This window comes from Orussus abietinus, unplaced genomic scaffold, assembly GCF_000612105.2.
Source record: "Orussus abietinus isolate OABI.00-Male unplaced genomic scaffold, Oabi_2.0 scaffold27, whole genome shotgun sequence".
Taxonomy (NCBI): Eukaryota; Metazoa; Arthropoda; class Insecta; order Hymenoptera; family Orussidae; genus Orussus; species Orussus abietinus.
Window position 1 is genome coordinate 813,694 of NW_019394254.1, and position 13,133 is coordinate 826,826.

At 47.0% G+C, this 13,133-nt stretch overlaps 1 protein-coding gene across 3 annotated transcripts in view; it reads left to right on the top strand.

Moving 5' to 3' along the window:
- The window catches only part of LOC105694856 (POU domain, class 2, transcription factor 3), a 99,189-nt gene that overhangs the window by 37,112 nt on the left and 48,944 nt on the right, over positions 1-13,133 (top strand). For all 3 annotated transcript variants that reach the window (XM_012415938.2, XM_012415939.2, XM_012415940.1), the window contains exon 2: positions 10,957-11,202. In XM_012415938.2, coding sequence (XP_012271361.1) covers positions 10,957-11,202 — 246 coding nt within the window. The remainder of the gene's footprint in view (positions 1-10,956; positions 11,203-13,133) is intronic.

Genomic DNA, 13,133 nt, shown 5'->3' on the forward strand with positions numbered 1-13,133 from the left:
TGGAAGGGAATTAGGGGTGGTTTATTTTTTTCTTCTTTCCCTTCCCCCGGGATCCCGGCTTGCCTCGTCGACTGCGAGACTCAAAGAGGCGGGGGATGATGAGTGAATGACAGGACAATGAGCTCGGTCTGATGCACGCGAGATGCTTTATGACGATTCAATATGCCGCGGCGCCCCGCTCGGTTGCACTTTCAATGCAACGGCCTGGCTCGAATTTCCTTACCGAGATTCCGTAAGTGAGGTGCACAGAATCGGGACAAATCTTCCCGAGGTGGGGACCGGGATCGATCATCCGATAATCGGGTAATCCCGATTCTGCCTACGATTACCTACTATTTTTACAAGACTTTATCCTTACTCTCCGTACGTGGCATCGATTGCAATTGGTCAGTCACCTTTGCAGTCGTTAATATCCTTGCAATTTTTTACATGGGTATTATTGACAGAGTGGGTATCGAATTTATCGAAGTTAGGTAATATTCGAAATTTTGCAAGTCGTTAATATCCTTGCAATTTTTGACATGGGTATTATTGACAGAGTGGGTATCGAATTTATCGAAGTTAGGTAATATTCGAAATTTTGCAAGTCGTTAATATCCTTGCAATTTATGACATGGGTATTATTGACAGAGTGGATATCGAATTTATCGAAGTTAGGCAATTTTCGAAATTCGCCCCGAAGTGACAGCGAATCATTTGTTTTTCCCTCTATACATGCGGAATTAATTTTCGAAATCGTTAATACCTTTGCAATTCATGTTATGGGTATCACTGATATCAGCTTAGGAATCGAATTTATCGAAGTTGGATAATTTTAGCTACGATTCGTTTACTCTCTCGGGGGGTGACTTTTCAAAATCCGTTCACGGGTGAAAGCAAACAAAGATGCAGCTGCCTTCGTTCCAACTCTTGCGCCTCTCAGAAAATCGAATCCCCTATGGGGTCTCCCTAAAACGGCATGAAAAACGGGGGAAAAAAAAATCCGGGGATTAAAAAAGAAAATTTTATTAAAATTCTGAATTTATGAATTTTCACCGATGCATAATTTAGTCATTGGCAAGACGCGACAAAGGCGGAAGGAAGGGCGTAGAAAATTATTCTGGGGGAAATTAATAAGTAGGAGGTTTTTTTTTCTCCTGAAATTCCCGGTGGAATTAAGCGAATGAATTGATTTCTGGCTGCGGGGGTGGTTCCTGGGGGAGCGAGGGGTTAGGGGGTGTTTCGAGGGTATTTCGGGACGTCCGGGAACGAGACAATAAGCCTCGGAGGGCTCTCGGTAGGGACTCAAAGAGTGCCCGTGCCGCGACACTCGTTCGATAATCTAATAAAGGGGTTGTTCCGACTTCCACCCTCTCTTCGGGCCGCGGTCTTGCTCCTACGCGCGGGGGATGATTCGAGGGTAAATATTACCCCAAAAGATTTCGCGAGCTAGTCCCTTTTCCCCTGGAAAATTTCGCAGAAAAACACTATCGAGACTGTAATTTATCCCACCCCTCGTTTCCTCAGTTTCATGCCCCAGTTAAAAAAAAAGATTCAAGCCTCAATCATGAGCGTACCGAAATAATTAAATAATTATTCGACAATTATTAACCCCAACTGAGGAAAAAGTAGTTTCCAAATGACTTCCTCTGAACGGATAAGAAACTCCATTTTATTCCGCTAAGCTTATTTTTTCCATCCCTTATCTTCTAAAATTCATACATGAATTATTGTATTTTTTTCTTCTTTTTTTTATTGTCATGCGTTGAAAGTAGAATGGGTAATCATAGAATTCTTTTAAACGTTCGGGGGAATGTTCACGGTCTTTAGGGGTTGAAAACTCCCGACACCAGGGATGTTAACCCTCGTCCCGGTTTTTTCCTTGAATTCCCCTTAAAAGAGGGCAATAATCGCCGGAGCGAGCTCGAGGACGACCCGGGGGTTGAAGGGGGAGGGGGGGAAATCAGTTTCCGAAATCGGGGCAAGTAGGGGTGCAAACGTCCACCGATTCCCGTCTTCCCATGACCCAGAATCCCGAAAAAGGGTGGTTTTCAAAGAACCGCGTCCTTAGCGTCTTCCTACGAAAAACAGACGCGCCTCCCCCTTGCTCCCCCACCCCATTCAATCTTTTCCCTCCTTTAGGAATTCCTTTTTTTTCCCGCCCCCTTTTTTACATCCCCCGTTGAAATTCACCCGAAATTCGGTGAATATGCAGGATGCGCCCTTCCGTGCCCCTTTCAGGCCACCCCATAAGAGCCGGTTCTCCAGAAATCCAGAAAATTTACCTGCATCCCGTCACTCTCCCCCTGCTCCCCTCTCCAACCCCTCTGCTATCCACGAGAGTGGAAAAAAAGAGCCGGCGTTGGATTTCACCCCGAAATAACGCTTTTTCACAGACTTTTTACGCATTCCCTCGAGATGGAGGGTTCCACGGAAAAAGGCATCCCCGCGAGGGTTGATGGGGGGGACTTTTTTCTCTATAAAAACCCCTTTTTACGGACAAAAGTTAAGTTCCTAACGAAAATTCTCAGGCCCTAATGCAGTCCCCTGAATTTTTTCTTTTTTCAACCCCCCCCTGATTTTCGAGATTTTTCAATGGACCGGGGGGATGAATTTTGCGGGGATCGAGTCGCTTCTTCGAGCGACCATTGTCAGTCTCGTGAATTTTCAGAGTCACGATTTTTTTTTTTTTTCACTTCCATCCCCTTTTCGCGATCCTTGTGGACAATTTGTTATTTATCGATTTGTTGAATTATTTCTGTGATGCATTTTATTGAATTCGTTTAGATTGATATTTTTTACGCAGTAGTTTAACCCTTCATCGCAGGGATGATGTACTTGGCTCGAGATAAATGTATCCTCGTGGGAGAAATCGGATTAGGGGTGGATTCCTCCCTTACTGGGAATTCTATTAATTGAATATCGATTAATCGACAATCTGATCCACGTTGACCAACGAGTTGGGGCAGATGAGAGTGGTGATATCCATCTGGATAAAGAGAGAAGGGATCACTCGACAAAAGAGAGACCGACTGATCGGGTGCGATCACTTTCTCGAAGATCGATCGATCGATCCTACCGATTGCGGCTGCACGCAACCTCGGAATCGGCCATTGTCATTTGACGTCCCTTTCGATGACGATTACTCATTGACAGTTTGAAATATCACAAAATAGCATTAAATGCCATTTAAAATTGAGTAAAATTACTATTCATTAGAAATGCCCCAATAAATCCGATTTTTCCGATTTAAATGAAATATGAAATAAATTGCTAGATAAATTAGTCGGTGATCGGGATTATCACCGGTCAGGTTTACCTGAGAAATCGTTGAGAAAAACCTTCTTTGAAATTTCCACGACCTCGGCGAGTGCACCTCGTATCAAAAGTAAACGAAAAAATGCCTCCCAATCGAGCGATAAGGTAAAAGCCTAATCGGATATCCTCCGTGATAAGAAGTGACGCCCAGCTCGCCTGTAGAATTATTCTACCCACCTCGGGCTGATTGTAATAATTTCCTCGAATCGCCATGTTTGCCTATTATTTAAATTCCACGTAACTCGTGACTATTTTCAGCCTTTTCCACAAGCGTCGATATCCTTCATTTTTTCCGATATCTAGTAAGATTTCTGATAACTCCCCCCACGTAGGACCTAATCAGGGCAGATATTAATTGACATTTTATCGAGTGACTAATCGGCGGCGTTCATGGACTCGATCGGGATTTCGGGGAACGTCACTTGACATTGTCATTCGGCAAACATTGCGCGATCATCGGCGACTTGTCGGGAATTCTTCCTGATAAGAAGGGCACGCCTCGGTTTTACATGTTTAAGGACCAAATAGAAGATAATCTCGTGTTGAATAAGTGTCGGGGACAAATATGGAGGTATCGATAACCTGGATGAGACACGACAAAGTTAATAGCATCAGCGGACGTGGAAGGTAAAAGGGAATAAATCTTCCACCCGACGAAAAAACTGAAATTAATTCTGAAAAATTTCCTTCCCATCTCTTTCAATAAAATTACCATTGAAAACATGAGAAATAAAGAGAAGACGAATTTTATACATCGTCTCCTAGTGTTAGGATTAAAACGCGGCTTCGAAATCCTGCGATGATCGTTCTCAACAACGAGAAGTGCAACGCACTTTGCGTAAAACTCATGATTTCTTCGTATCGAAAAATCAAAATGAAAGACGTCCCCTTCGAGAGCAAGGATGCAGGACTCGAAAAGCGATATTCGAGATCTCGCATCGATCTTTTCTGGCTAACAGGACAGCCACGACCTCGCCATTCCCGCAATGGCAACGAGGGTCGGGCCGTCCCGTGAGTGCGAGGGAGACGGAGCGATGGGGCTCACCGTGAGAGCGAGAGAGACGCGAATAGCGGCGACGACCGCTCGGAGGGATGACCAGTTTTTGCGCATATCGTCTCTCTCTTTTTCCCTTTCACCCCCCGCCGCCCCCCCAGGGCCGATAATGCATTACGCATGCACGCCGGGATGCATTGCGCCGCATGCATGTACGATCGGTGCACCGGTGCATCCATGTATGCACCTATACCGACATGGAATTGCACGGTGGCACCGATTGCGGTGCATCGGCGGCGCATTGATGATGCATTGGCGGTCCATTGGCGATGCATTGGTGCATCGATGCATCGACCAATGCACCTCGAATGCACCCCTCCATAAAGTGCAGGCCGCCTGAAAAATTCCTAAATTTATTCTGAATTTATTCTGAATTCTTTTTTTTCCCAATTTTTTCTCCTTCAGCTCCCTCATTTATTAATTTCCATTTAAGGGGATTTATTGCAGTTATGGAAATGATTGAACAACAGTCGCGGTGATATCCAGAGACCGTGAAGAGGAGGGTCGATGCATTTTTCTCGTGTGAACCGTGCATAGGGCGCACCCAGGGCGATGGGTATTACGAGTATTGCGAGTAATTGCAGGGGCGGAGGGGGGTAAGACCTCGGCTTAATCGGTCGAAGACTCGAGGGGGACTTTCTCGCCTTCTCGTGCACTCTTCTGTGTTCTCGGGTTTCTCTAATCCTTCGATACACCGCCATTCCCATAGAACTGCAGCGACATGCAACCGTTGCACCGAGTAATGCATAAATGTATGACGATTGCCGCGGCGGACTGGCCTCCTAATCGCGGGAATAATCGCGGGAGATATTTTCCGGATTTTTTTTTTCTTTCTTCCAGGGGGTGGGCAAAATAATCATCTTCTGTTATCAACGATCGAGGCATTGATTATGTCCTAATCGCTCGATGCACCAGCACCGGTAACATGCACCGCGATTTTTTTCCTTTTCTCCCTTTCTTTTAATTACACTTCCTCTAATTTGCACTTAGGGTACCGACCGTTCACACAGGGGTGCATAATTCGAGGGGAGGGAATTATCCCGTGAGAGCTCAATCTCAATTCCTCTCGTTATCCAATTTCCTTTTTCATTTAATTTACCTCTCCCCTCATAAGCGAACCACTTATCAATGGTACCCAAAATTTAATCACGGAATAAAACATTTTATGATAAATAGAGTTACTTATACATCCTATTTCTCGATATGGGACTCCATAGTCGATGGAGAAATCTCGGTGCCGCTTAAACTCCACCCCTTCGCCATTAATTTCTGCTTTTAATACACCCCCACCCCCGTGGAGAAAGTGTTCCATCAATCGCAAGTCTCTATTCCCCGAGAGCACGTGGCTTAAAATCGCCATAAAAAATGCACAAAGTTTGCATCGGGGTGCAGGCTGCGGACGTTAAAAAAAGACCTTACCCCCAACTGCACCCCCTGGGGAAGGGTGGCTCTGCACTTGGGCCCTTCTGGCCCGGAAAACGGAATGGAGGGAATGGAAAAAATTGCGTAACGGTAGGCCCTTTATACAGTGGAATACAGTCGGGGGTAAAAGTTTAAAATGTTTGAGCAAGGGTGGTCCACCCCTCGGGCGTCTCTCTCGTGTGTGTGAGAGGGCCGGATTCGCGGCTCCCTATTTTTGCGTAATTTTTTTCCCCCTTTTTAGCGTGTGTAAAGGGTGTTTTAGAGTGTATAAGAGTGTTTTAGCGTGTGTAAAGGGTGTTTCAGGGTGTGGAAGAGTGTTTTTAGGGTGTGTACAGGTGTGTATGTGTGTGTAAGGGGTGTCTAGGTGCGTGTCGCGTGTTTCACCCTCGCGGGAGGGGTGGAAAGGGAGGGGGCGAGACGCAGCGGCGCAGATGCTCCCGAAGGGTAGGGGCGGTTTTTGGGGGCGGCCGAGGGGAGGAAATGGATGGATAGATGCCGGCGACGTGTGTCTGCCATTGTGATTTTAAATTTCGAAACCCAACCCCGGGTTTTCACCCCTTTTAGCCCCCCCTAGCGTGCCGGCCCCCTTAAGGTGCGGTTACGTGTGGCGGGACGAACTCGGTCCACATTTTTTCCTCGATATTTTTGAACTTTTCTCTTTATCCAGGATTTTTTTAATACAACTTTTTCTATTGATCGTTAATCCTACCAATTGACAATTAATTGATAAGTCGGCGGTGGATTTTTTATAATTTGATAAGCGGCCACATGTGAGGCGACATTAAACAATGCGATCACGCATGCACGGTGATAACCCAATTCGATAGTATCGACCACGGGTCCTGAGCGGCCGATAAGACTTCAAAGAAGTTACTTAACATTCCTACTGATAAAGGGAAAAGAATTACCGTGTCGCCACGATAAGTAACTTCTCATCGTTCATTAGTCAATTGCGGAGGAATTAATTATCCTACAGTAATGGATATCGACCGGCGGCCATTTTGTTTTCCTGGGAGAAATTCCGCTCCACGATCCCATTGGGTCTCTAGAACTTTGATTCGTCCACATGGATTAAAAGGGCCCATGCCCATAGGTTCATAGGCAAATGGGGTGAATTTCTTTCGAAAGGGTGCGCGCCCTTTTGCCTATTTAAAATTTTCAAAATGGCGTTCGGATTCTATCCTCAAGAAGCATAGAGAAGAAATAACCGCTACAGGTGGAAATAACGTAATTGGAATTGATTAATAATATAATATACACGTTAGTAATGATAATTTATAGTGTAAACCCCTCTCCGTTTGCCTACTACCCCCCAGGGCAATTTTTTGAATAATCCCGGATTATTATTTAATACCAATGTTTATTCGGCGATCTCCGCATTAAGTACTCGAGGTACTTGAAGTAAGCTGCTTTTTTTTTCCGTCGGAGCCGTTCATCCCCTTAGGGGTGCGCTGATTCGCTGAAATATTCACACTCCCATAGGTCGTTCCCAGGAGGGGTGAGAACGAAAGGGTGCGCAACTACCCTCCTCGGGTTTAAAGTCTCCAAAATGGCGGCGCCTTCGCGGAACGGCATGCAGATTGACCTACGCGCCTGCGCACTTAAGGAGCCTCGCTAGCCAATCAACGAGGCGTGGACTCGCGCATGTGCCGCGGGCTCTCAGTCTTCCGCCAACCCTACCGGAGTCAACATCGGGAAATTCCGGAAAATTGGCGAAATTAAATGGGGAAAAAATCCTGTTCAGATATTTCGTCCGTTTCGAGGATTCTAGGTCAATACTACGGCCCGATTAAGGGTCGTTCACCCCGGATTCCCTTATCACCCGGGTTTCGGGTATCAGATCAGGCAAACGATGCAGCTGCACCGGATTTATCTCCCTCGATAACGAGATAAGTCACGTTTAAAGTAGGGAATTATAAAAGTCACTTTTTATGTACAGCATTTTAGGAAAGCGAGATCAGGAAGGGGTGAATGGGGGTGAACCAGGGGCGGACATCTTTTTCGGGGTAGGTGCGGCGATTTACTTATCGAGGGGTAGCTTCGGGGTGGCCATACGTCCTGGCTGGTCGCCTGTCCTGCCCTAAACAGGATTCAATTTGGCCACTACCCCTTGGGTCCACCTTCAAAGAAGGATCACCGTCACCGGCGTCGAACCACCCCTCCGCTGACCGGTCGGCTTCTACTATTAATCTTGTATCGGGCGCTTTATTCACCCCCCGCCACCTCCCAATCTCCGCCAGCCCTTGACTCCAAAGAGGAATTTTCAATTCCTTCGAGTGGAAGAGAAATAGAGATCAATCGCGACTGACGCCGAGGTTTGGACTCAGATAATTCCCGTCATCTCCCTTATCTACCCACTCACACCCCTTCGGGTAAATTCGATAAGGGCGAACTTCGGAGTAAATTAATATATAAAAATCATCCCTTCTGATCGATCTAGGAATTTTAGGCAGTTAGATAAAAATTGAATGGAAAGCGTGAAATATGGGGATGTTTTAACCCCAAAGAAAAATTTTCATTGAGTGAATAAATTCATGTATATTTAAATCGTCTCCTCTGATCAACCAATTTCTTAATTGTAGAAAAATTGTAGAAAAACTGTACGGGGGTGGTTTCTGCAATTCTGGAGGTTTCAAGGGTTAGGGGTGGGTTTGGCGACCTTGCCATGCAGAGTATTAAGAAGGGTTGCCACCCCGTCCCTGGGGGGCCGTTAAAGCGAAATAGCCCAAATGCAAGGTGGCCACTCGGGGGTGAACTCACCCTTACTGGGGGGAGGCGGACCCCTGGACTCGCGGCGTAGGTAAATCGTCGTTATCTGGACAGTGATAAACCCGTGAATGGAGTCCGGTCCGCCCGACGAATGAGCGCGGGGAATGCAAAGAGGGGTGGCTACCCCATTGGCCGGCTGGCCGGGTCCAAGGGAACCCGTCAAATGGATGGACTACCCCTGAGTGCCACCCCCGAGTGCAAATTCGATTTCCCTTCCAAGTCGAGCCTCGTTTCTCCGAGCACCGTCCAGGGGTGGGTCCATTCTTCTTTTTCTATCCATCCGGGGAAAATTTCGCCGGACCGAGCTTTGGGGGTTGATTCGCGGCACCCTGGGGGTGGGCCACTGACCGTAGCCTTTAAAATTCCTCTCGGAAGGTTCTTAATGAACAGGGAATTATTTTCTAAGGGATGAAACGGAAAGGAAACTTGAAGTTTATTTCTTCCAGTGTGGAATTCATTTTTTAGGGAATGCGCAGATAAAGAGGTCCGCGATAATCGAATCTCGCGGGGGTGTGCCATGGGAGGGGTGGTTTCGTTTGTCCCGGCCATGGGGGTCTATGTGGGGATATTCAGGGGGGTCGACGGGGTTGGGACATGCAACCACCGCGAGATTAAAAGAACCGCTGGCCCGTGTTAGGGGTTGCCCCGCGCCTCGGGCTACACCCTTGGCACGAGGGGGTGGAAAATCAAGAGGCGCTTTAATATTACAAATGGAACCGAATCAAAAGTCTCCTGGTCCTCGCCCATGTCGGGAAGCATTTTATCGAAACCCACCCCCGACCTCTGGAAACCACCCCTTCTCGCTTCCTCCTGAAAAGAATGTTACACTTCATAAAAATGATCAGGAAAATTTTACGAAAATTGTATGCGATGAGGTTACATCAGAAGAGGAACCATTTCACCCCTTGATACCTAATAATAAATTCAGAAGCATACTAAAGAAGAAAAATACGGAAAATAAAAAATTAATTCCAAAGGGTACTTTTATGAAAGGTGGAGTGACATTCTCCTGGCACCCCGTGATTCATCGTCGAGGCTGGGAATAATTTAGAGGATTGATGACGGGGGTGGTCCACGGCAGCCCTTTCTCCCCTGGAGAAAGGACTTTCTCTTAACAGGGGGTGGCGGAGACGCTAATGCACGCGAGCGCGACAGCGAGGGAAAAATCGAGTGGAACGGAGGAAACCGGGGTGGTAACTAAGTCCATCCACCTCGGGAGGGTGGAGAGAGAGAAAGAGGGGCAGAAAGGAGAGGGGAGGAAGAAAGATGGATAAAAGAAAGCGTACCCGGCGCTAACTAAGGGCGTCGGCTAATCAATATCATCAGAGAATGGCCGCTGGCCTGACTGCCCCTCGCCGAAGACCACCCCATTGGTCCAGCGGATGCTGGACGAGAGGACGGAAATTGGACGGGGTTGTCTATTTCTTTTCATTCGCTGTTTTAAAAAAAAATACCTAATATCTTCCCACGGTTCCCTCAAAGATCATTCTTGAACGTGAAATTGCCCATCTACGTCTCGGTTGGTCCAGAGGATGCTGGGAGAGAAATTGAAAATATTCCTTATAATTTCACATTTTTTTCCCGATGTTGCTCCTCATGCATAAATAATTCTTAAACGCGATATAAAAATCGGATCGTCCCGGGAATTAAAATCCAAGGCGTCGACGTTTACCGGGAGAAAATCCAACCCCTTGAGCAAGTACGGATAAATCGATCTGGATACGAAGAGGTGATTTAAAAATGAGGAATTTCCATGGAAGGGCATTTCCCTCCGGTGTGGAGAGAATAAATAAGAAATTCCAGGGAATATCCAGGAAACTGGGGAGCTCCTCGTGGTCCCGGGTGCGTGACCCTGGAAGCCCATAAACCACCCCATGCACAGGCTCCCATGGACCCCGGCGTAATTAGAGGCTGCAGTCTGGAACAACATCCAGGTCGGCCATTGTTCCCGAAATTAAGGGAAACCGGGAAAAAGGGAAGCGCCGGGAAATGCATAGGAGAGGAAACCAGAGGGGTTGCTAATTACGTATAAGAGCGAGGGCGGCGAAGCCATTTTCCTCGCACGCGCTTTTATGTATACAGGGTGACGCATGCCGAGGGTGGATACGTTTACATGCTTCCACGCACTTTCACATGAGCTCGTGTGTCCGCAGGGGGTGCGTCGTTAATTCCGAGGCCCTGGACCAGGAACATACCCTTATCCTCCAGGACTCATATACGCCACCCCTACTCGTCAATATTGCTCCAGAGCTAGCTAGATTGCAGTTTATCCGTGCGCGACTCTTGACACCCCCTGTATAATTTAATATAAATTATGAGGAATTAATAAAAAATTTGGAGGAGCGATGTACGTTATTCTTGGATTTTTCTGCGGGAGGAAAATTGAGATTGCATTGTTTTCTTTTCTATTTCAGGGAAAGTATGGATGGGGGACGGCGAAGTCGCGTGGAGGACGGAAGGGAGTTTCCGGAGAAACTCACCCTTAGCTCCATGCGCGGCGACGACGACGGCGAGCTTGACGACGACGACGACAACGACGTCGTCGACGGGGGGAGGCGCCCCTGCCCAGCCCCATATGTCACCCCCTATCGCCGCCCCCGTAACGACCCCCGATCACAGGAGCTCGTCCACCCTCCACGCGAAACTCGGCATCTCACCTGGTGAGTTCTCATGAATTTTCCCTAATTTATAGGAAAGAACGTTTTCGATTTCGAGAATTATTTAAGGGCTGAAGAGTTTTCCACCTGGATAAGAAAAGGAGGGCAATCTCGACGAGGTGGGAATTTCGCCCGGGTTTAGGGGTAGTTTCATGTACCATCCTCGGTGGTCACTCGCCCTCGAAATCATCCCTCCTGTGGAAATTCGACGGCGCGAAAAACCCGGGCAACTCGGGGGTGGGTTTAAGACGCCACCCCCTAGTGGGGCTCTTTAAATAATGCAATAAGCCTGATGTCATTTCGCCGGACAATGGAGGCGCGCCTCTTGCGGAAATGGCCCCTAAGATTGCCTACCCCTCGGTGTCGCGCACCCTCAACCCTCTCGTAATATCCGCCCCTTTGCCTCTCGGGGGGTTTGTTCGATCTCTTTCAAAATGTGGAAAAATCTGCGCTTCAGAAATTTCAGCCAATAAATGGCATTAAAATTCCCAAGAGTGAAATTCATATTTATAAATTGTAAAATGTGAGAAAATCTCCTCAGAAGCGCACTTCAATAATTGTTACAAAAAATTCTCCTTTACACCTGCCGTGCAAAATATGAATTACGTTAACGAATTAATAGAAAGAATATTTCTGATAAATTTCGGTCGCGTACCCTCTCTCTCTTAAATCTGACATAAAAAATACTAATTATCGTTAAATAATCGATAAAAAAATGTTTATAGATACGTTTAACCGTGAAGAATCTTCCGTGAAATGGGCGTAATAAATTTCGATAAAATACGAGAGGATAAAAAAATAGAGCAGGCCCCGGGCGGTCCAGGAAGAGACGAGGAGCTATCGATCGGCACCGGAAGCTGGGCCGGCCTCGCAAAAGACGGAAGCTGATGGACCGACGGATGGGACGGCGTCTGTTCTCGTTTGCTTAAATAAACATTGCTCGGACAATGGATCGGGTCCTCTTCCTCTCATCCGCGAAGTGGACGCAAAAGAGCGAAGTAGGGGGGGCACTTCGCAACATGTTTAATGCATCGTTCAACATTTCCATGTCAAACATCGCTTTGACTCGGGGAATTTAAAACTTCTCCACACATAGAAAAAGCCCCTTCAGGTATATATGTGGTGTATATAGTATATAGATATACATAGTGCATGTATAGAGAGCACTTGGCCAGGTCCAACCGGTACCAATCGGTACTTGTACGCTTCTCGGTCGATACATATGTATGTGTCGGGGCCAAGATGATGGAAAAGGCGGCCATCTTTATTTACACCAAACCCGCAATAAGGGATGCGGCAAAGAGCTCGGGCAAAGGCCGCCGATAAGGGCTCGGACGGAGAGTGCAAATCACCCGTGAAATTCACCGGTTAGAGGGAGATTTTTTCCCCGTTTTCCCTTTATCGACCCCTTCTTCGCATTCAATTGCAGCGGGGTGCTCTGTAATGGTGGCATCCGAATTTAAAGTGAAAAAACAAGTGCCTTGTATTTATCTCCCCAGAAATGAGCTTCAACTCCCTCGATAAGGGTTGGCAATTTTTTCTGAATTTTTCATATCGATAAGGGTGTATTTAAATTCCTAGGGGAGGAAAATGACTATCTCGGGTTTCGTACCTTTAATCGGTATTTTTGGAAAATTAAAGAAAAATCCGGAGGAGGAATTCTGATCCTTTCTCTGGACGTCCTCTCTAGACTCTAGGGAAGGTCCTCCCTCGAGGGTCTCCCCAAAGGACCTCGTCCTTCTGCTGATAACAATACCTCGCTTACAGGACCGGCTTTCGACTCCTTGAAATATGAACTGCGAGGGACATTCGGGGACCAGGACACGTGTCCTTGCTGGACCAAATCGCGGAATCCCTTCCAGGACACGCGGGATTAAAGGCCTTATCTCCTGGGGGAAGACTGGAAATTGTTGGAAATTCATCGCAGCGTGGAT